Below are 24,202 nucleotides of genomic sequence, written 5' to 3'. Positions count from 1 at the left end.
TGTCTCCTCAGCCCTCACATCACAGAAACCGTCTGGTTACTTTGTTCCTGTTTTAACATAAATGGTATTGTTTTTCTCCTATTTAAAGCTGTTTCCTGACTTCCTGGTACCCTTATAAAATACATACACACTCTTAACAAGTTATAATCTTCACAGCCTGGGTTCTTACCTTTCCTGCTTCTGTCTTGCCTTACCTTTACCTCTTTTCACTTCCACTCTCCTTTGGCTTTCTTGAACTTTCCTAAGTTTTTGTCATGCTATCTCTTATTTCTGGGTCTTCTCTTATGCTTACCTTTATTCTCCCTTGTGCTATGCCCCTTGTCTGTCTTTCCAGAGTCTCACACATCCTTAGGTCTCAGGTCAGATATTATTTTCTTTTGGAAATCTTTCTTTGAGTTCTAAATCTGATCGAGTGGCCCTTCGTGCATGTTCCAGTAGTGCTGTACTTGCCTTGTCGTTGTTTCGTTGTTCATCATCTGCCCTTAAATCGGGGGACTTCCTTCTGTGGCTGACTATAAAGTAATTTGATTCTCTCACGGGCAACAAGATGGAAATTTTAACACACTAAAAGATGGAGATGTGTTATCGGGTTTCAACTTGTCTTTTTTTTCCTGTTGAATACATTAATGGTCCGACAATATTGCAGCAATGCCAGTACTTTTGTCCCTCTGCCTAAAAGGAGGAGCTCCACTGGTCAGGTGGTTCTGATCCTTGGTGGGGTTGCACAGTTATGTTGGGGGCAGCGGGTGGAGAGGCTGTAGCAGGGGCTGGGCAGAGAATTTCCAGAGCACCTTTCTGGCAACTAGGGCAGGGCTGTCCTGCTTCTCTACTGCGATCTTTCTCCCGGGTTCTTAGGGTAGAGATGGCGTCCACTAAGGAAATTCACTCACATCTCCCAGAGCTTAATCCCACTGAACCTTCCAGAGGCAAGCAGTCTCGCTTGATCTCAAAAGATCCTCTCCCTACATTGATTTGGAATGCATTTTGTACCAGTTAATGAGGGGCAGGATATGTCGTGGTTTGGAAGGAAAATGACTGGGGTAGAATCTCTGTGCCTGGTCTCCTCCTCAGTAAAGCAAGGGTAATCAGAGGTACCTGTCTCACAGGACAGTTCTGAGGATTAAATGAGTTAAACAAGTTAATGTAAGTATATGTAAAGTGCTTAGAATAGAGCTTGGTGCATGTTTCCTCTTACTGTATTATACTATGGAAAGTGTAGGATAAAGCAGAAAAATCCTATACTATGGAATGTGTAGGATAAAGCAGAAAAATCCTAAAAGCATGGCACGTGTTTTTTTATTCTTCCTCTGCATAAACAAGTACAGAGGATTGTGGTAGCTTTCTCATGTCTCTCAAGAACAGGGGTCATAAGTTTATTAATGACTTCTCTCCCTTTAGGACAGAAAAAATGGTAAGGGAGGTTCAGGAGGCATTTTCCTGAGCAACCCTCATACGTTGGCTTTATCGTCTAATTCTATAGTGTACACTTTTTGAAGATAGAGCTATGTTTTGACTTATTGCTGTATACCTAGCTCAGGTGGAGTATCTGGCACGTAAAGGCACATGTTGAATATTTGTTGACTAAGTGAACGAATGAATGTATTTCTGTTGCTAAGGGAGTTTTTCGTAGTTTGGTAATTGCCTCCAGTTAATGCTAATTCTAATTCTATAATGTTAAAGGTGAAAAGTCTAAAAAGCAAAGGAAGCAGAAAAATTAATTTGCCTCTAAAGTTAAGGCACTTAAAGCTTCTTTAGTTGGAATTGTACTGATGCAAACGTCCACAGGGTCTTTGTCCGTTAGAATACAATGCAGTGATGTTTTTCCTTTTGAAATTTTAATTTCTGCTTTTGAATATAGCCAAGATAATTATTATTCCCATGGATATTATGTAGATTTCAAAAATTAGTGCATGTGTTTTTTAAAGGATTGTTTCTCTGAAATGTCTAACTTTCAAAATTTGATTTCTTCCAAGATTTAATTTCATTACATTTAAGGTTTTAGAACATTCTTCTGTAAAATCTATAGTTTGTAGTTGAACTATATAGAAACATAGGATCCACTTGTTTGGGTGGATGGAACTAGAGGGTATTAACCTAACCATAATAAGTCAGAGAAAGACAGATACCATATGATTTCACTCATGTGGAGTTTAAGGTACAAAACAGATGAACATAGGGAAGGGAAACAAAAATAATACAAAAACAGGGAGGGGGACAAAACATGAGAGACTCTTAAATATGGAGAACAAACTGAGGGTTGCTAGAGGGGTTGTGGGTGGGGGCATGGGCTAAATGGGCAAGGGGCATTAAGGAGGACACTTGTTGGGATGAGCACTGGGTGTTATATGTAGGGGATGAATCACTGGATTCTACTCCCAAAATCATCATTGCACTATATGCTAACTAAATTAATTAATTAATTTAAAAAGTAGAAACATTGCATCCCCCCCCAAAAAAGATGACTACATTTATTTAGTTAAACAGAGCTGAAGATCAATACTGGCTCAATGTCTAAAATTGGGAAATAGCAAATGGCTGTAACCTTTAATTTTTACTTTAATTTTAAAGGTTAAATACCTAATTTTTAAAACTTGTTTAGCATTTATATATGTTGATTATGAAATTAAAATCCATCTTTTAAAAGTTTTGAAGTAGTGAAATAAAACTTTTAGGCAAACCAGGAGTTTAAAACACAAAAGATAATTCACAAACTTACTTTTGATTCATAATATACAGCAAGGTTATTAGGGTTTTTAAGCCCTGAGTTTTTCCTGTAAAAAACTGTTGTCTATATGTTAATAAAATTGAGTAAATGCCATCCCTTTGGAGCAATAATGATTAATTTAAGAAACATTAGAAACTTGGAGATGTAGCAAGTACTCTAAAAGTTCATGCATTTTTATCTTTTAGGAGAAATGAATATATGTCTAATAACATCACAAATTAAGCTGCTTTAATTTGAGGTGGTAGATGATAAAGGCCCTGAAAGGATTCTTTCTTCATGCCCTGAAAAAAAGTTTAAGACTAGATTTTTGGTTAAATGTGGTAGATTAGCCATACACATTTATAATCTCTCCCTTCTGAATCACCACTAAGTTACATGAAAGGAATCCATAAAGGGGTTGTATAGAATGGGTACCTCCCCAAAGTCAAGGAAAAAGATTGAGGAGGAAGGTCTCAGCAAATGAGAAATCTACACATATTTGGAAGATAAAAAATGAATGGAAGAGAGTGTCAGGAGGGCATAGGAGAATGCCAGTTGGCCTGCAAAGCTCCCCAGAGAGGCTTAGGACTTGAATGCATTTTTAGCCACAGGGCTAAAAATAGGGGATTAAATGACCTTTGTATACAGAGAGGTTGGACCTCCAGTCTCATCAATCCCTTAAAGACAGGCAACAGTGCCCCTTATGAAGGAGACCACTGGTATTCTGAGAAAATTCATTGGAGAGGGTCTGTGGACAGCGAAGAGCAGGGAAGAATCATACTAAAACCAGAATTGTGACTCCACCCCCCCCCCCCCCCTCCGCCCCACGTTGGTTTAGTCTCAGAACTTCCACCACAGAAATCTGTAGCCTTCCTATCCCTCCAGATATGGACATTTGGTGATTCCCTCTAGCTGGTTGATTACACTGAAGTGAAACCCCAAATCTATAAGCTATGCTCATATACACAGAGCTTCCAATAAGTTTTAAAGAATTTCTAGACATATCAGATAAAGAGTTAGTATCCAAAATCTATAAAGAGTTTACCAAACTCAGTACCTGAAAAACAAATAATCCGGTGAAGAAATGGGCAGACGACATGAATAGACACTTTCCAAAGAAGACATCCAGATGCCCAACAGATACATGAAAAGATGCTCAACATTGCTCATCATCAGGGAAATACAAATCAAAACCACACTGAGATACCACTTCACACCGGTCAGAGTGGCTAAAATTAACAACCCAGGAAATAGATGTTGGCGAGGATGTGGAGAAATGGGAACCCTCTTGCACTGTTGGTGGGAATGCAAACTGGTGCAACTGCTCTGGAAAACAGAATGGAGGTTCCTCAAAGAATTAAAAATAGAACTACCTTATGACCCAACAATAGCAGTACTAGGAATTTATCCAAAGGATAGAGGAGTGCTGATTCATAGGGGCACATGTACCCTAATGTTTACAGCAGCACTGTCAACAATAGCCAAATTATGGAAAGAGCCTAAATGTCCATCAACTGAGGAATGGATAAAGAAGATGTGGTTTATATATATAGTGGAATACTACATGGCAATGAGAAAGAATGAAATCTTGCCATTTGCAGAAATGTGGATGGAACTGGAGGGTATTATGCTAAGTGAAATAAATCAGGCAGAGAAAGATATCATATATTTTCACTCGTGGAACTGGAGAAACTTAACAGAAGACCATGGGGGAAGGGAAGGGGAAAAAATAGTTTCAAACAGAGAGGGAGGCAAATCACAAGAGACTCTTATAAGAGAACAAAGAGAACATAAGAGAACAAACTAAGGGTTGATTGGGGGTGCTGGGGAGAGGGGAAAACGGTTGATGGGCATTGAGGAGGGCACTTGTTGGGATGAGCACTGGGTGTTGTATGTAAGCAATGAATCATGGGAATCTATTCCCAAAGCCAAGAGCACACTGTATACACCGTATATTAGCTAACTTGACAATAAATTATATTAAAAAAAATTTCTGTTGAAGTAAAACGTGTTCAGGAAATATGGATATACTTATATGTATATAACAGAATTTTCAATGTACAGATTGAGGAATTTCCACAAACTGAACATAACTGTGCAACAAGCACTAAGATCAAGAGATGGATAATTAGCAGTACCATAGAAGCTTCCCTCACATACTGTTCCAGTCACTGCTACCAGCAGAGGTAGACCAGTATCCCAACTGCTAGTGCTATAGATTAACTTTACCTTTTTGAACTTTATATAAATGAAATTATACAGTACATACATTTTTTAATCTAATGTGTTCTGTTCAGTGTTATGTTTGTGAGATTCATTCATGTCGTTGTATAATTATAGTTTATTTAGCACAACACTACAATTACCCATTCTGCTATTGATGGGCAACATGAGTGTTGATGGGTAGTTTCCATTTTGGGGCTCTTACAAATAATTCTTCTATGAACATTTTATACACATTATTTGGTGAAATACATACACATTTGTCTTGGGTATAAACCTTGAAGTAGAATACTTAGTCCATCAGGTTTTCAGCACCTCATTCTAGTATATAAGGAAACAGCCAATGTTTATTAGATATTTGACTAAATCCCCAAAGTAAAAGAGAATAGAAAGGAATGAACCCAAAGAGTCAAAATGAAAAATTTAAGAGAAATTTGAGGAAATTTCTGGAAAGCAGAATAAAAAGACAAAAGAGGTAGAAAATAGAAGAGAAAGTTAAGTCTTAGAGGGAAGAAATATGAAAATAAATTATAGGAAAACTTCCTTAAAGCTGAAAGACATTGATTTCCGTATAGAAGGGATTTTCAGCACAATAGATGTAAAAGACTCCTATCAAGGCACATCATTCTGAACTTTCTGAACACCATGAATTAAAGTGGAGGTTCAGAGGAAAGAAACAATTCATGCTCAAAGGATCAGGAATCAGAGTTTGCAACAGCAACATTGGAAGCTAGAAAACAGAACAATATCTTAATTCCTGAAGGAAAATTGTTAACAACTTTGAATTCTACACCTAGTGTAACCTTTAATTAGGCATAAGGGTAGACTGAATTCATTTTCAGACATGTAAGGATTAAAAAAGTTATCTTCTGTCACCCCTTTCTCAGGAAGCATGTGAAGGATGTGCTTCAGGAAGACAGATGTAGGAGCTAGAGATTCACCGCAGAGGTGAAGGGGGTTGTCAGTGAGAGTGAGAAGTCCTGCATTACAGTCAGCTGTGCAGCAGGCCTGGAGAGCAACTAATCTGATTACAACATGAAGATAGAAGGTTCTGGGAAGGGTCTTTCCAAAAAAAAAAATTTTTTTTTAAGAAATAAAAGACTTTGATTAATTTTCTGGCATTTGAGTATTTGAAAATGATAAATATTTTAACCGACCATGAATAAAAATATAAAATATAGCTTACAGGGAATAGTATTTCATGATGATCATATTATAACTATTGATTACTGATTTATCAAAAATGAATATAACTATATTGTAAGGATATATGTTTCAGGGGTGGAAGTTAGGATGTGAGGATTAGCTGTATAAGAGAACTAAATTCTTACATGCTGTATTAGGAATTGGTAAAATATTTTTCAAATCAATAAATGAAATAATGGCAGTATAAACATATTATTTAGAAGTATGGAAGTAAATACCAAGAGAAAGTTAAAAAAAAAAAAAAGATGAAAGTTATTTGTTTTTGATGAGAGGAGGGGCGGGGGGTAATGAGGGGGCTGCTATTTTGTACTTACTGATCCTTTGGCATTTTTGGATTTTTTTTTTTATTTATTTAAAAAAAATTTCTTTTCTTCTTTTTTTTTTTTTTAAAAAAAAACCATTACTAGGCTCCACACCCAATGTGGGGCTTGAACTTGCGACCTCAAGATTAAGAGTCACATGCTGTACGCCTGAGCCAGCCAGGTGGCCCTATTGTTGGATCATTTTAAAAAGTAGTAAAAGTATATTTTTTGCATTACTTGATAAACTAAAAACTAAAACATTAATGATAAGTTCTTTTGAGGAACATTAGGATTAAAGTGTCCCCGTTAAAAGGGAGTCAGATATAAAGAAAAAAAAATGTGAGTTTACCTTTTGTATTTAAAAGAGCTTTTTAGCCTTATCTCTGGTTTTGTTTTGTTTTATTCTAGGGCTTCAAAAACAAACCAAAAAAGATGGGTCACATAAAACCAGACTTGATTGATGTGGACTTAATCAGAGGTGAGTTCCAACTTTGGCTCATTTCTTATGTATATTATTATATTATTTCATAGTGGTGCTAGATATTATCTTCCCTTTATGATGGTACTTTAATCTCCAAAAGGAATATTCTTCCCTCATTCAGGCCTTAGGATTTTTTCCCCTTTGCTTTGGTACTGTGTAGCTATATAAATTACATGGTGTCCATAAGGGTAAAAAAGGGATGAACTTGGAAATTGCTGTTGTGTAATTGAGAAAAATATACTGTATAACATTCATGTAAGCCTGATTTATTTTGAGCTCCTGTCCTAGTGATTGAGGCAAGGAGTTATATTTAATGAACATCTGAGAAGATTCTTTTTATTTTTTTTATTATTGTTTTTTTTAAATGTTTTTATTTATTTTTGAGACAGAGACAGACAGAGCATGAGCAGGGGAGGGGAAGAGAGAGAGGGAGACAGAGAATCTGAAGCAGGCTCCAGGCTCTGAGCTGTCAGCACAGAGCCCGACGCAGGGCTTGAACTCACAGACCGTGAGATCATGACCTGAGCCGAAGTCGGACGCTCAACCGACTGAGCCACCCAGGCGCCCCGAGAGGATTCTTTTTAACTGAACTGGTTATGTGTTGATTTTTACTCTCTGCTGTTTTTAATATAGTGTTACAAGGAAGCATTACTATAGTATATGTAAATGTTTGATGTTTTGTTTTATTGTATATTTGAAGGCTCAACATTTGCCAAAGCCAAACCTGAAATTCCATGGACATCTCTGACTCGAAAGGGGCTTGTTCGAGTTGTCTTTTTCCCGTTGTTCAGCAATTGGTGGATTCAGGTTACCTCTTTAAGAATCTTTGTTTGGCTGCTACTGCTTTACCTCATGCAAGGTAATTGGAGGGGTGGAATAAATTATGACAGGTTTTTTTGTTTTGTTTTGTTTTTTTGCTGCTTTTGCTATTAAATAATGCAGACCTTACTGTTCTTAGTTTTACCCTTCCTTCAAGAGTTTAAAGTACCAAGAAATGAAGGAATGTACACCATTTGGGGATCATCTTCGATTTATTAGCTCACAGAGAGCAAACATGATTGTCTAACTCTCTTCTCTTGAATTTCTTTCTACCCGTCTTGCTGGCCAGGCCTTTTCAATCTTTTCTTCTGTGTGACCTTTGAATATTGGATTACCTCAAGATTGATCCTGGATTCTCTTCTCTAGGTACTCTTGTCAAGCCCCATTGCTTTAAAATAGCTGATCAACTGGTGATTCTCAAATTTATATCTCCCGGCCAGATCTCTCTGCTGAACTTCAGACTTATAAATCCAACTGCGTGCTTTTAGGCATTTCTGTATAGAGATTTAACAGGTATCTTGAACCTAATCCTGTCCAAAATGGACCTCTGGATTTTTTTTTTTCATCATAGTCCACGACGCTAGCATTACTTTGCCTAGACCCCTGGAATAATGTCTACTCTGAGCCTTCTTTCTACCAACCATTATTTTTACAGCAACTAGACAAATCTTTTACAGTAGAATTCATATCATGTCATTTTCCTGGCTAAAACTCTTGAGAGATTTCTCATTGCCCTTGGAGTAAAAATCCAGACTCCTCACCACGGCTTCAGTGCCCTACGTGGTCTGTTCCCTGCTGACTTCTTAGAGGTTGTGTCTTACTGCTCTCCTCCTTGCTTGCTGTAGGCATACTGGCCCTTTTTCTGTGCTTCATACAGAACTCTGCATTCTGTTTGAAGGCTATCTTTTTTCTCATCTTTAGGATCTGAACTCAGATGGAACTTTCATAGAGAGGGCAGCCCTATCTGTACCTTCTAATTTTTTTTTTTTTTTAACGTTTATTTATTTTTGAGACAGAGAGACAGAGCATGAACAGGGGAGGGGCAGAGAGAGGGGGAGACACAGAATCTGAAATGGGCTCCAGGCTCTGAGCTGTCAGCACAGAGCCTGACGCGGGGCTCGAACTCACGAACCGTGAGATCATGACCTGAGCCGAAGTCGGACGCTTAACTAACTGAGCCACCCAGGTGCCCTTGAATTTTTTTTTTTTTAATGCTTATTCATTTTTGAGAGAGACGAGTGCAAGGGGGGAGGGCAGAGAGAGAAGGAGACAGAATCTGAGGCAGGCTTCAGGCTCCGAGCTGTCAGCACCAAGCCCGACGTAGGGCTAGAACCCACGAACCTCGAGATCATGTTCTCGGACGCTCAACCAACTGAGCCACGCAGGTGCCCCATGTACCTTCTAAATAGTCCTACCATTCCCCAGGAATCTATTTGAATTTCTTTTTCTTTTTATTTATTTTTATCTTTTAATGTTTTTATTTATTTTTGAGACAGAGAGAGACAGAGCATGAGCAGGGGAGGGGCAGAGAAAGAGAGAGAGGAAGACACAGAATCCGAAGCAGGCTCCAGGGTCTGAACTGTCAGTACTCACGGAGATCATGACCTGAGCTGAAGTCAGACGCTTAACCGACTGAGCCACCCAGGCGCCCCTCTATTTTAATTTCTGTATTCCACAACTACCTGATGTTGACGTTTCTCTTCTACATTCAGGGACCCAGCACATTCTCTTTAGCACTATACGTCCACTGCCTACCAGGAATACTTTCTGAAAGGGGACCATGTATATACTATGGTTATACCTAAGCAAAAAAGACATGAATTAGAACAGAGTAGGTGAAGGTTGGGTTAGGGTGGAAGGATTTGGGGTGATTTTTATTTTATCTGTGTCAGTTTTTTTGAATTAACTTATAGTGGGAAAGATAAATCTATGAATTTATAGATCTGTAAGTTCAGTTTTCTAAAGTTGTGACAATGCTGTCCAATAGAATTTCGATGATGCTAGAAGTGTTCTATGTCTCACTACCCAGTGCAGTAGCTGTTAGTCATGTGTGGTTTTTGTGAGTACTCGCAATGTGGTTAGTGTGACTAAGGAACTGAATTTTAATTTTATTTAATTGTAAATAAATAGCTGTCATTTTAATGGCTGCGTAATATTCCATCATATGAATACACTGTCATTTAAAATGATCATTTTCATGTCTATGTGAGTCTCTCATATGGATTTACCATAAATACTTTTTATAGCTACTTAGTATTCCATTATATAAAAGTATCATAATTTAAATAACTGTTTCCATATTATGAACATTTAGATTATTCCTGGGTTTTTATCCCTATTAATAATGCCATCATGAACAAAATTTTCCATATTTTATATTATTTCCTTAGAATTTATTCCCTGAAATAGAATTAAGAGATTGAAGAATGTAAACATTTTAAGGCTTTTAGTACATAAAATGAAATTGCTGGGGGCACACTTCTTTTTGGAAAGTAGTGGATTAGAGTGCCTGTCTTAGCACAATCTATCATTATTATAATTTTAAAAAATGTTACCTAATTGAATGTACAAAAAAAATTGTGTGTTACTCATACAGTTTGCATTTTTTTGGTTGCTTGTAAAAATGAACTTGTAAATGTTTTTCCACATGTTAGTTATTGAAGAATTTAAATTATATATATATTAATTTTCATATATGCCATGGTCTATTTCTAAACTACATATTCTGCCCCATCAGCTTATCTGGGTATTCTCTATCTGTACCACATTTCTTTAATTATTATTGTTGTTTAATATGTAGTAACATTGAATAGTATTCCTTTTCAGCATTTCTCAGATGTTTTTACTTGCTTACTTTTTCCAAATAATTTAGAATTATTTTATCCTAATCAAAACGAAAAACTAATTTGGAATTAGACTGTAACTTCCCCCTTCCCATGAAGATTTTGATATATTTAGGGGGAATGGGGAGAAAATTGATATATTTCACCTTTTAATCAAGTCTTCTGTTACATCTCTATTTATTAAAGCTTTGTAGGATTTTTAGTTCTTAGATCTTCCTAAAGTTTTTTTAATTTATTTTTTTTTAACGTTTATTTATTTTTGAGACAGAGAGAGACAGAGCATGAACGGGGGAGGGTCAGAGAGAGAGGGAGACACAGAATCGGAAACAGGCTCCAGGCTCTGAGCTGTCAGCACAGAGCCCGACACGGGGCTCGAACTCACATACCCCGAGATCGTGACCTGAGCCGAAGTCGGCCGCTTAACCGACTGAGCCACCCAGGCGCCCCTTCCTAAGGTTTTTTAGGAAGATTTTTTAATCCAGTAAAATATATATAACATATACTTTACCATCTTCACCGTTTTTACATATACAGTCGGTGGCATTAAGTCCATTTACATTGTTAGGCAACCATCACTGCCGTCCATCTCCAGAACTTTTTTCATCTTTCCAAACTGAGACATAGAACAGTAATTCCCCAGTTCCTCCCCTCTTGGGCTCCAGGCAACCATTCTACTTTCTCTCTGAACTCTACTTTCACAGTTCCTCTGTGACTACCTAGAGTAGTCTCGGTCCCTCATGTAAGTAGAACATTGCAGTATTTGTCCTCTTGAGCCTGGCTTATTTCACTTAGCATAATGTTTTCAAGGTTCATCCATATGTAGCACATGTATTTCCTTCCTTTTGAAGGGTAAGTAAGAATCCATTATGTGTATATCCCATATTTCATTTAAATATTCATCCATCAATGGACACTGGGTACTTCTACATTAAAGTAAAATATTTATGTGTTTATTTTTGTTGTTGCTGCTGCAGATATGATACTTTTTATTTTATAAATTTCAACTGGTTAGTGCTGTTACATTTGAAGGCTATTTATGTTTAAAATTGTTATAACCGGCCTCTTTATTAAACTGTCATTAATTTGAATAGTTTTTCAGTGCTCCTCTCAGATTTTCTTATTATACAACCATGTTTTTGGCAAATAATGAAAATCTGGTCTCATTTTTCATGCATTTCATTTACTATTATTGAATTAGTCAACATTTTCAGAGCAGCGTTTAGGTGATAACAGTAAGAATGGTCATCCTTGTTTTGGTCTTGATTCAGAATGTCTTCATTAGTATGATGTGTGTTCACTTACTCTTTAGTATATAAGGGACATATTTTTATATTCCTGTAATTTCAGAAGAGATTGGCATTTAAGGTAGCACAAATCAGGAACAAATGTTAATTTTTGTGGAATGCTTTTTCACAATAGGAATTGGCCAAACTCAGTGGTTAAAGGTACAGTCCTTCACAAGACTGTCCTCACTTCAGACACCAGCCTCACTTTGGGAGTCCCCAGTGCTACCCTAACTTCTGACCCCCGGGCTACAGTTTTGAGGGTCCCCCACTCATTCCTGCATGTTTGATAATTCACTCCCAGAACTCAGGAAGGTGTTATACTTACAATTACAGTTTTGTAATATTAAGAGTATATTATTATACAAATTAGAAGAGATGCATAGTGTGAGAGGATTTAAAACAGGAAGTTTTCATCATCCTCAGGGATATGGTACCCGTTCTGCCATGATGGGTAGCAAAGCTGACAGACTAGTGTCGATCAGGGATGCTCACCCAAGCTTTGGTATCCATAATTTTTATTGGGGACTTATTATGTAGGTATAACTGATTGAGTAATTGATCAAGTGGCCAACTCAGTCTTCAGCCTTTGTTCCCTCCCCACCCCTTCCCAGAGGTCAGGCTGATACAATGTGCCTCAGAGCCTCAACCCTCTAATCACATGGTTGGTCTTTCTGGCATGGCTACCCCATCTGCAGTCACCTCATTGGCGTAAACTATCAGGTATGGTCCAAGGGGCCCACTGTGAATAACCAAGGTACTTCCATCACTTGAAAAATTCCAAGGATTCAGAGGTTACCTCCCAGGAATCAGGGACAAAGGCCTTTTACATAATTGTCAGTTGAGATGATTTGTGTATATATATAACCCAAATTATGTTATTAAATTATTGGATTAAATCAGTTCAGTAAACAAACATGTAAGTGCCTACAATGTGTGCACAAGTAGCGTTCTGTCTGGGCTCTGAGATACATTTTTCGCTCCAGCATAAACCCTGCATGGTCTTGGTGAATTATTCTTTGTTTTATTGTCAAATTTACTTTGATAGTATTTCAGTTATTCATTCAACAGATAATAAGTGCCTCTTATGTGCTGCATACTGATCTAGCTATAGCAGTGAACCCAAGAGACAAAAAAATCCCTTCATTCATGGTGCCTGCTTTTTAGTAGTAAATTTATATCCATATTCATAAGCCAGCAAGATCTGTAGTTTATTGTTTTGGTGCTGTCATTTTTATGTTTGGGTGATAGGCTGTTGGAGCATGAAATGAATTTGGTAGCTTTTTCTCCACATAGGAATAGTTTATATAGCACAAGAATTATCTTTTTTTTTTTGTAATGTTTATTTATTTACTTTTGAGAAAGGGAGTGAGAGAGAGCGTGAGCAGAGGAGGGGCAGAGACAGAGAGGGAGACAGAGAATTCCAAGCAGACTCTGCATTGTACACATAGAGCCTGATGGCGGGGCTCAAACTCACAAACCATGAGATTGTGACCTGAGCCAAAATCAAGAGTCAGACACTTAGCTGACTGACCCACCCTGGTGCTCTATTATAATTATTTTTTTATTTGAGAGAGAGAGAGAGAGAGCAAGCATGCACAAGGTGGGGAGAGGGGTGGAGGGAGGGAAGGAGAGAGAGAGCGAGAGAGAGAGAGAGAGACAGAGAGAGAAAATATCTTAAGCAGGCTCCATGCTCAGCACAGAGCCGATGTGGGACTTGATCTCATGACCCTGGGATCGTGACCTGAGTCAAAATCAAGAGTGGGATGCTCAACTGACTAAGCCACATAGGCGCATCTAAGAATTAATTTTACATGAAAGTCTGAAAGAACTCACCTATTAAATTGTATCTGGAATATTTTGGGTGTAGTTTTTGATATTTTTCTGTTTCTTTCACCATCTGTTTCTTTGGACAGTTCATATTGCATAGAGCAGTTCATAGCATAGTAATTAAGAGTAAGGACTCGAGCCCAGTTGGCTGGGTTCAGATCCCAGCTTTGCTAATTGCTACCTGTATAATTGTGGGAAATTATTAGAAAATACTGATCCTCAGAGCAGAACAGCACTTCATAAGGTATGTGTCACACAGCATCTAGCTATTTCTTGGTAGAAAGCCTTTTGAAATATCCAGATTATTGTCAGAAAGGCAAATCCTTCAAACACATCATTCTCTTTCTCTGTGACCTGAGACTTCAGGTTTTCACTCAGCTGATGTGTTGATGGATCGTATTGTTGGAAGTTATGTGCTTTTACCTTATACTTTTAAAATTGATAGGTTTTTGGCTGCCACCTGGAGCGGGGGGGGGGGGGGGCGGAGAGCGCGGGGTGGGTGGCAGCGGTGCTGGTGGTGACTCCGCCACAGAGCAGGAGGGCCAGGGCAACATGCTCACTCTGTCCCCGGTGAGCGGCGTGTGCAGGGAAGGCGCTCAGGGTGGTGACTGTGGCCGGGGCTGCGGTGTCCCCTGAGTGGCAGCGACAGCCTTGGCAGTGCCCCCCAGCAAAAGCCGGTTCCTTTCCTGTTGGGGAGCGTGGGGCTGGGGCCCAGGGGACCCTGGGCCACAGAGAGCAGGAAGAGGATGGACTGCCCGGCCCTCCCCCCCACCCCATGGAAGAAGGAGGAAGTGATCCGAAAATCTGGACTCAGTGCCAGCAAGATTGATGTCAACTACTTCAGTCCAAGTGGTAAGAAGTTCAGAAGCAAACCTTGGTTGGCAAGGTACCTGGGAAATATTGTTGACCTCTGCAGTTTTGACTTCAGGACTGGAAAGATGATGCCTGGTAAATTACAGAAGAATGAACAGAGACTGTGGAATGATTCTCTCAATCAAAATAAATTGTATATTGTGTCGCCTTTATGCTCTAGCTGTGCTGGACTACTCTAATACTTCACCATGGCATGTGCTTTCAAGATTCTGCTTGCTCAGGTGCTATTTCCTCTGCTTGGAATGTGCTTCCCCCCTTCCTCTCCATCTGGTGGACTCCTACTCATCCAACGCCCAGCTCCATTGTCTCCACCTCTGTAAAGCCTGCTCCTGCATTCATCAGGCAGAACAAGCCCCTTCTTCCATAATGCCTCCCTGGTGCTTTGCCATTGTATTTATGATTGTTTGCTTCAGCTAGACCCTGAACTCCATAAGGGCAGGGACTGTCCTTCCTTCTTCCTCCCTCCCTCCCTCCCTCCCTCCCTCCCTCCCTTCCTCCCTTCCTTCCTTCCTTCCTTCCTTCCTTCCTTCCTTCCTTCCCTAGCACATAGTAAGTGCTTAATGTTTGCTTCGTTTGTTTGATTTAATATCCACCTTGTTCCAGAAATGTATAGTGCTCATAAATATTGAATACAAGCAGCAAGGGAAAGAAGAAGAAGGGAAGACAGATCAGGTTCGCAGCAGACCTGACCACAGAAACTCTGCGGGCCAGAAAGGAGTGGCAGGATGTATTCAACGTGCTGAATCAGAAAAATATGCAGCCAAGAGTTCTTTATCCAGCAAGGCTGTCATTCAAAATGGAAGGAGAGATAAAGAGTTTCTCAGACAAACAAAAACTAAAGGAGTTTGTGAGCACTAAACCATCCCTGCAAGAAATTTTAAGTTGGACTCTTTGAGTGGAGAAAAGATGAAACAAAACAAAAAAGACCAAAAGCAACAAAGATTAGAAAGGACCAGAGAACATTACCAGAAACTCCAATTCTACAGGCAACACAATAGCACTAAATTCATCTTTCAGTACTAACTCTAAATGTCAATGGACTAAATGCTCCAATCAAAAGACATAGGGTATCAGGATGGGTAAGAAAACAAGCCCCATCTGTATGCTGCTTACAAGAGACCCATTTTAGACCTAAAGATATCTACAGATTGAAAGTAGGGGATAGAGAACCATTTATCATGCTAATGGTCGCCAAAAGAAAGCCAGAATAACCATACTTATATCAGACGAACTAGATTTTAAAATAAAGACTGCAATAAGAGATGAAGAAGGGCATTATATCAAAATTAAGGGGTCTATCCACTAAGAAGATCTAACAATTGTAAATATTTATGTCCTCAACAAGAAAGCACCCAAATATATAAATCAATCACAAACATAAACTCATTAATAATAACACCATGATAGTAGGGGACTTCAACACCCCACTTATGGCAATGGACAGACCATCTAAGCAGAAAATCAACAAGGAATCAATGGCTTTGAATGATACATTGGACTGGATGGACTTAACATATATTCAGAACATTTCATCCTAAAGCAGCAGAATACACATCCTTCTCTAGTGCACATGGAAAATTCTCCAGACTAGATCACATAGGGGGATACAAGTTGGCCCTCGGCAACTACAAAAAGATTGAGATCATACCTTGCATATTTCCCTACCACAGCACTATGAAACTCGAAATCTATCACAGGAAAAAACTTGGAAAGACCATGAATACTTGGAGATTAAGGAACATACTACTAAAGAATAAATGGGTTAACCAAGAAATTAAAGAGAAGATGAAAAAAATACATGGAAGCCATTGAAAATGAAAACACGACAGCCCAAAACCTCTGGGATGCAGCAAAGGCAGTCATAAGAGGGAAGTATATAGCAATCCAGACCTTCCTAAAGAAGGAAGAAAGGTCTCAAATAACAACCTAACCTTACACCTTAAAGAGCTGGAAAAAGAACAGCAAAGAGAGCCCAAAACCAGCAGAAATGGGAAATAATAAATATGAGAGAGGAGGGCTCACAGCCAACCCTGCAGAAATACAAACAATAATAAGAGAATATTATGAGCAATTATATGCCAATAATTTGGGGAATCTGGAAGAAATGGACAAATTCCTAGAAACATAAACTACCAAAACTGAAACAGGAAGAAATAGAAAATTTGAACAGAGCCATAACCAGTAAAGAAATTGATTCAGTAATCAAAAATCTCCCAACAAACAAGAGTCCAAGGCTGGATGGCTTTCCAGGGAAATTCTACCAAACATTTAAAGAAGAGTTAACACCTATTCTTCTGAAACTGTTCCAAAAAATAGAAATGGAAGGGAATCTTCCAAACTCATTCTATGAGGTCAGCATTACCTTGATTCTGAAAACAAAGACCCCACTAAAGAGAACTATAGACCAATTTCTCTAATGAACATGGATGCAAAAATTCTGAACAAGATACTAGCCAACCAGATCCAACAACACGTTAAAAGAAATCCCACCACGATCAAGTGGGATTTATTCCTGGGGTGCAGGGCTAGTTCAATATCTGCAAGTCAATCATTGTGATATATCACATTAATACCAGAAAGGATAAGAACCACATGATCCTCTCAATAGATGCAGAGAAAGCATTTGACAAAATATAGCATCCTTTCTTGATAAAAACCCTCAAGAAAGTAGGGCTAGAAGGATCAGACCTCAAGATCATAAAAGCCATATACGACAGACCCACCACTAATATCATCTTTAATGGGGAAAAACTGAGACTTTTCCCCCTAAGGTCAGGAAAGAGACACGGATGTCCACTGTCGCCACTGTTATTCAACATAGTGCTGGAAGTCCTAGCCTCAGCAATTAGACAACACAAAGAAATAAAAGGCATCTAAATCAGCAAGGAGGAAGTCAAACTGTCACTCTTCAGAGATGACATGATCATCTATGTGGAAAACCCAAAAGACTCCACCAAAAAACTGCTAGAACTGATCCATGAATTCAGCAAAGTCACAGGATATAAAATCAATGTACAGAAATAGGTTGCATTTCTATACACTAATAATGAAACACCAGAAGGAGAAATGCAAGAATTGATCCCATTTACAATTGCACCAAAACCCATAAAATATATAAGAATAAACCTAATCAAAGAGGTGAAAACACTGAAAACTATAGAAAGCTTATGAAAGAAATTGAAGAACCCCCCCTCCCCCCCACACACACAATGGAAAAACATTCCATGCTCATGTATTGGAAGAACAAATGTTGCTAAAATGTCAATATTGCCCAAAGCAATCTACATATTCAATTCAATTCCTATCAAAATAACAGCATTCTTCACAGAGCTAAAACAAACAATCCTAAAATTTGTATGGCACCAGAAAAGACCCCGAATAGCCAAAGCAATCCTGAAAAAGAAAACCAAAGCTGGAGGCATCACAATTCTGGACTTCAAGCTGTATTACAAAGCTATAATCATCAAGACAGTATGGTACTGGCACAAAAACAGACACATAGATCAATGGAACAGGTAAAGAGCCCAGAAACAGACCCATATTTATATGGTGAACCAATCCATGACAAAGGTAGAAAGCATATACAATGGAAAAAGACAGTCTCTTCAGCAAATGGCACTGGGAAAACTGGACAGCATGAAAGCTCTTTGTGCAGAAGAATGAAACTGGACCACTTTCTTACACCATACACATAAATAAATTCAAAATGAATGAAAGACCTAAACATAAGACAGGAAGCCATCAAAATCCTAGAGGAGAAAACAGACAACAGGCTCTTTGACTTCAGCCACAGTAACTTCTTACTTGACATGTGTCCAGAGCCAAGGGAAACAAAAGCAAAAATGAACTATTGGGACTTCATCAAGATAAAAAGCTTCTGGACAGGAAAGGAAACAATCAGCAAAACTAAAAGGTAACCAATGGAATGGAGAAGATAGTTGCAAATGAAATATCAGATAAAGGGTTAGTATCCAAAATCTATTAAGAACTAATCAAACTCAACACCCAGAAACCAAATAATCCAGTGAAGAAACAAAGACATGAATAGACGCTTTTCCAAAGAAGGCATCCAGATGGCTGACAGACACATGAAAAAATGTTCCACATTACTCACCATCAGGGAAATACAAATCAAAACCACACTGAGATACCACCTCACACCAGTCAGAGTGGCTAAAATTAACAACTTAGGCAACAACAGATGTTGGTGTGGATGTGGAGAAAGAGGAACTCTTTTGCACTGCTGGTGGGAATGCAAACTGGTGCAGCCACTCTGTAAAAGAGTATGGAGATTCCTCAAAAAATTAAAAATAAAACTACCCTATGACCCAGCCATTGCACTACTAGGTATTTATCCAAGGGATATAGGAGTGCTGATTCAAAGGGGCACATGCACCCCAATATTAGCACTATTGACAGTAGCCAAAGTATGGAAAGAGCCCACATATCCATCGACTGATGAATGGATAAAGAAGATGTAGTGTGTGTGTATGTATATATATGTGTATATACACACAATCGAATATTACTCAGTGATCAAAAAGAATGAAATCTTGCCATCTGCAATAAAATGGATGGAACTAGAGTGTATTACGCTAAGTGAAGTAAGTCAGAGAAAGATAAATATCATATGACTTCACTCATGTGGAATTTCAGATACAAAACAGATGAACATAAAGGAAGAGAAGCAAACATATAAAAACAGAGAGGGAGACAAACCATAAGAGACTCTTAAATACAGAGAACAAACTGAGGATAGCTGGTGGGGTGTCGGGTAGGGGGATGGGCTAAATGGGCAAGGGGCATTAAGGAGGACACTTGTTGGGATGAGCACTGGGTGTTTACATGTAAGAGATGAATCACTAAATTCTATTCCTGAAATCATTATTACCCTATATGTTAACTAACTTGGATGTAAATTTACAAAAACAAAAAAATTAAATTGGTAGATTTTTGTAGCAATAGTTTGTACAATTGCTAAGATTAGGCATAAAGAATGAGCCGTGATGTTTTACATTTTGAAATCTCTTCTTTTCAGTTATAGCACTCGTGTTATATTTTATGATGCCTATTGTGAATGTAAGCGAAGTACTTGGACCCTTGTGCCTTATGTTACTCATGGGAACTGTCCACTGTCAAATTGTGTCTACTCAGATAACAAGGCCATCGGGAAACAATGGAAATCGGAGAAGAAGGTAAGATAAGAAATTGCACTTGTAGTTGTGTTTTCTGAGAGAGGCCTTGAACAGACTTAGAAAATCTTTGATGAAATTAATAAAAAATCTTCTGGTTTACAATTTTTTTAAAATTATTTTTTGGCTTAAAAAAAAAAAAGAATGCTTTTCTTTTCGTTCTTCTTCCAGATGCTAAGAAACCTTGTCATGACCTATTTAATCCCAGGTGGGATTTTGTCATTCAGTAAAGTTGTTTAAAAGGAAAAATTTGATACTGCAATAGTTATACTCTTAAAATTTACTTCAGTGATTTTGAAAAAAAATTTTTTGACATTCAGTCTCAATCAAAATTTGGTGAAAATTCACTATGTAAACAAGGATGTTAGTACATTGGGCTAGTGCTAGTAAAATTTGTACTTTTTTCCAGTTGTATGTAAAGAATGGATTTCTAAGTGCTCTAACCTTTTAACAGAGATTAATTTCTCTTTTCTATACATTGAATTCACTTTGTTTTTATTGGTTATATGCCATCTGTGAGTTTTGGAACTGTTATAAAGGCTTTTAAGGTAAATGTTAGGTATATTACCTTCCAAAAGTTACATTATCTTTTCTCAGAATATCTGTAAATTTTTGTTTTCCTAAGCAATTACCAAATAAGATTTTTTTTTCATTTGGTGCAATGAATTTGAACATATTTATTCTTATTTTTGAATGTTATTTTCAAGCCATTTTTTTTTTTTTGCAAAGAGAGGATTCCTTGCAATTAATGATTTCTAAGGAAATCCCGTGGTGTATCTTGGTGATTTAGATATGTATTTTAACTGCTTAGGGTATCAATACAAAGTGATCAGTTGCTGTTATTTTGTGTTCTCTGATTAAATGTGTCAGATGGATAGATTTCTGACATCCATATTTAAAGGCATTGTTCTTTGTGCTAGTGGTGTTGAATGTACATGGAAAGACTCTTGGTCATACACGTGAAAAATTTTTTTCTAGTAATATTTTTGATATCAGTTCAATTTCTTTAAATATTAAACAAAATGATAGCATAGGACTTTGGTTTGGAACCTGGTTTTGCCCTTAGGTCAGAAACATTCTTGCATGATTTTATCCTCATTACAAGAAGTTCACTATACTTAATTTCAGGTAGTAACCCATTGCTATCATTTTTTGTAGGGATATTTTGGGTAGAAACATACAAGTTCTTGAATAATCTGAAGTTGTTGAAATACTTTTTTTTTTTTTGTAGAAAATTACGAAAAACTGTAAATGGTGACGGGAGCCGAGAAAATGGAAGTAACTCCTCTGATAAAGTCAGAGGAGTAGAAACTTTGGAATCTATACCCTTTATTGGTGGATTTTGGGACAGTCTCTTTGGCAACAGGTGAGAAGGCTTATGTTGGAATTTTTACTTGATTTTGTATTCACATTAGTGTTAACATAGTATATTATCTGATTGGGAGTATACAGTGTAAGCATATTATAATTGTGGTATGATTTTTAAGGATTCTAGAAGGATTTGTTTACTCCAGGTGTCCCCACTGTCATGTTACCCATGAGTCCAGTATTCTACCATAAAAGTTCATTCTGTTTGATTTTTAACAGAATTATAGACCACAAGATTATAGAAATATAAATACTTGGAAAGGGTAAATATTTTAAGCCGTATCAGCTGACAGCTTGAGGGGAAAAAAAGAATTTTAAAAAGATCAGATATTTTTCAGTGTGGAAGCTGATACCTCTTTAGAAATGGGATGCAGGAGGCTGGTGTTGATGGGCTATAGGACAGAAAGGGAAGTGGATCCAAAACATATTCTATCTTCTTCATGATTTTGCAGGTCAGGACAACATTAGTATGACTTGAAGAAATACTTATTTTGTCATATATTAATGATTATGACTCAAAAACAAAGTTCTTTTGCAGTTCCTTTTTTTTTTTTTAAATGTTTATTTATTTTTCAGAGAGAGACAACACACACAGAGTGTGGGTAGGGGAAGGGCAGAGAGGGAGACACAGAATCCGAAGCAGGCTCCAGGCTCTGAGCTGTCAGCACAGAGCCCGATGCAGGGCTCGAACTCATGGACCGTGAGATCATGACCTGAGCCAAAGTCGGACACTTAACTGACTGAGCCATCCAGGTGCCCCTTGCGGTTCCTTTTTTTGAAGATGAAGTACACATTTCCCCCACTTTCCGAAAGCAGAGTGTTCTTTGAAACCTTTCATGGGTCAAAATGGAATAAAGTGAGGAAGCAATTACCATTAATTTCTGTAGAAAAACTTTTGAGCCTTCTCAGAACCACCCCCCCCCCCCAAAATAGCCTCTCTTAGGCTTTTCTGATACCTTAGGACACATCTTGCTAGTGGATTGAGATGAAGCACAGATGCTCACAGACACAGTTCGAAGCTCTGGCAGCTTGATGCTGAGATGCTGAGTGTAGTTCCCAGGGATGGGGCCCTCAGGGGCCACTCTTGCGGCTGGCCGGCAGCTTGTAGGCGCGCTGCTCCCATAATGGCTCGCGGTGAAACAAATACTGAGTGCTAGTTTCACTTTACGCCTTTGTTCGCAAAAGCAAAAATCCTCCTCAGGTTTCTTTTGGTTAACACGACAGGTGTTAATGTAAGTCTTCCATAAAAGCTAAGTGGCACAATGTGGACTGTAGAAAAGCGGGGGGACGCTTGTATATTCCCCTACTTTGCTAAAGACAGGTTACACTTTTCAGTTGAAGTGTTGGGTTCTTTGTGTTGAACATTGTGCTGGGCACTGGGCATCCCCTTTCTCAGTGATTTTGTCTAAATAGGAAGATACGAGTATGATACAGTCACAGCAATGTAAAAATACTATAAGTGATTACGTGCTGACGAAAGGCCATGTAGTTGAGCAGACAGAGTAATTCAGGGGTGAAGTAATCAGCAGGAGTCATGAAGGAGCCAAGAATTGCTGGGCTTTGAGGGACAGGTGAGGGGAAGACATTCTAGGAAGTGGCATAAACGGGTGATGTGAGGTAGGCATTGGCACTGTGTTTGAGAGGGAAAGTGGAGAAGACTGAAGCTACCTGCTTGCAAAACTGAAAAGAGGAGGCTTACTCTCAAAATTAATTGTGATGAGTCTTTGGAGACTAGCGATACCTGTATTCTGGCTTCCTACACCCTTAGGCAAGCTAGAAGCCTGAAAAATAGGATTTCTGCATTTTCTTGATTTCCAGAATAATACACAGTTGGCCTGTGGTTAAAGGTACCTGTTGACTAGAAGCCTTACTAATAGCATAGTTAATAAGCATATATTGTGTGTGTCGTATGTATTATATACTGTATTCTTACAATAAAGTAAGGTAAAGAAAAAGTAATGTTATTAAGAAAATGATAAGGAAGAGAAAATACATTTATAATACTGTACTGTATTTTTTGAAAAGTCCATGAATAAGTGGAACCTGTAGTTTAAACCTGTGTTGTTCAAGGGTCAGGTGTATTACATTCTTCAGAAGAAAGTGATTTCATGAAAGATAGTTCATGCTAGTAATCTTTGTTTTCCTTTTCTAAAATTAGGATTAAAAGAGTGAAATTAATATGTAACAAAGGAACTGAAACTGATAATGACCCAAGTTGTCTGCATCCTATCATTAAGAAGAGACAATGTCGACCAGAGATTAGAATGTGGCAAACAAAAGAGAAAGCAAAATTTTCAGATGGAGAAAAGTGCCATAGGGTAAGATTTAGATGAGTATATATAGCAAAATCTTTTCTTTCCTGCATAAAATGTTCCTATTCTTAGACTCTGCTAGAGGTATCAAATAGATACTAACAGGTTTGTGTAATTTGTCTTAACAAATAAGTGAAATGTAAAACCACAGGACATGAAAAGGAGAGTAACACGCGAAGACTGTAGTTTATTCTTTTAATTTCTGGGACTAGACCTTGTTATTTGATAGGCTACTGACCCAGCCTTAGGAGTAGGCTGGTCGATTTCATCAACGGATCTGTGTGTAGAGGCTCCTGTGTCATATTCCAGAGATGCAATGATAATATAGTAGGGTTTGGGAAGCTATTTTCTAGCTTTAGCACAGATGTTTTATCTCTAAAACTACATTTTATAGTCTTGAAATATCTTCTCACTTGTTAGACTGTGGCATTTAGTAATTACAAAAATAGCTAATCTGTTTGAGTCATTACTGCAACCAGACACTATTCTAAGTGCTTTACGTGTAGTAAGTCATCTAATTGTTTCGGTAGCTCTGTGAGATAGGTGCTTTTATTATCATCCCTTTTCCTCTGAGGAAAAGGAGCCCCAGAGATTCAGTTACTTGCCTCAGGTTACGTGGCCAGAAAGTTGAAGGGCTCTGATTCAGACTCACGCCTGCGCTTCTAACCTCTCTACATAATACTGCCTCACCGTTTAGGCTGCTTAGTGCCAAGAGAGTTTTCTTTATTGACACCAAGTAAGATATAGGTTTGTTCAGTTTTGGGTT

The 24,202-nt window shown here is 38.1% G+C and overlaps 1 protein-coding gene and 1 pseudogene across 8 annotated transcripts in view; both read left to right on the top strand.

Moving 5' to 3' along the window:
* PHTF1 (putative homeodomain transcription factor 1) overlaps positions 1 to 24,202 on the top strand; it is an 89,043-nt gene that overhangs the window by 21,570 nt on the left and 43,271 nt on the right. For all 8 annotated transcript variants that reach the window (XR_008295142.1, XR_008295141.1, XR_008295143.1 and 5 more), the window contains 5 exons: positions 6,844 to 6,913; positions 7,617 to 7,775; positions 19,603 to 19,759; positions 20,988 to 21,122; positions 23,283 to 23,442. Coding sequence is in view for 5 of the 8 variants with exons in the window: in XM_053214631.1 (XP_053070606.1) it covers positions 6,844 to 6,913; positions 7,617 to 7,775; positions 19,603 to 19,759; positions 20,988 to 21,122; positions 23,283 to 23,442 (681 nt within the window). In the remaining 3 variants the exon portion in view is untranslated. The remainder of the gene's footprint in view (positions 1 to 6,843; positions 6,914 to 7,616; positions 7,776 to 19,602; positions 19,760 to 20,987; positions 21,123 to 23,282; positions 23,443 to 24,202) is intronic.
* LOC113599184 (methyl-CpG-binding domain protein 2-like) lies at positions 13,498 to 15,013 on the top strand (annotated as a pseudogene).

Source organism: Acinonyx jubatus, chromosome C1 (genome assembly GCF_027475565.1).
Source record: "Acinonyx jubatus isolate Ajub_Pintada_27869175 chromosome C1, VMU_Ajub_asm_v1.0, whole genome shotgun sequence".
NCBI lineage: Eukaryota > Metazoa > Chordata > Mammalia > Carnivora > Felidae > Acinonyx > Acinonyx jubatus.
This window is presented reverse-complemented; position numbering and strand designations above follow the sequence as displayed.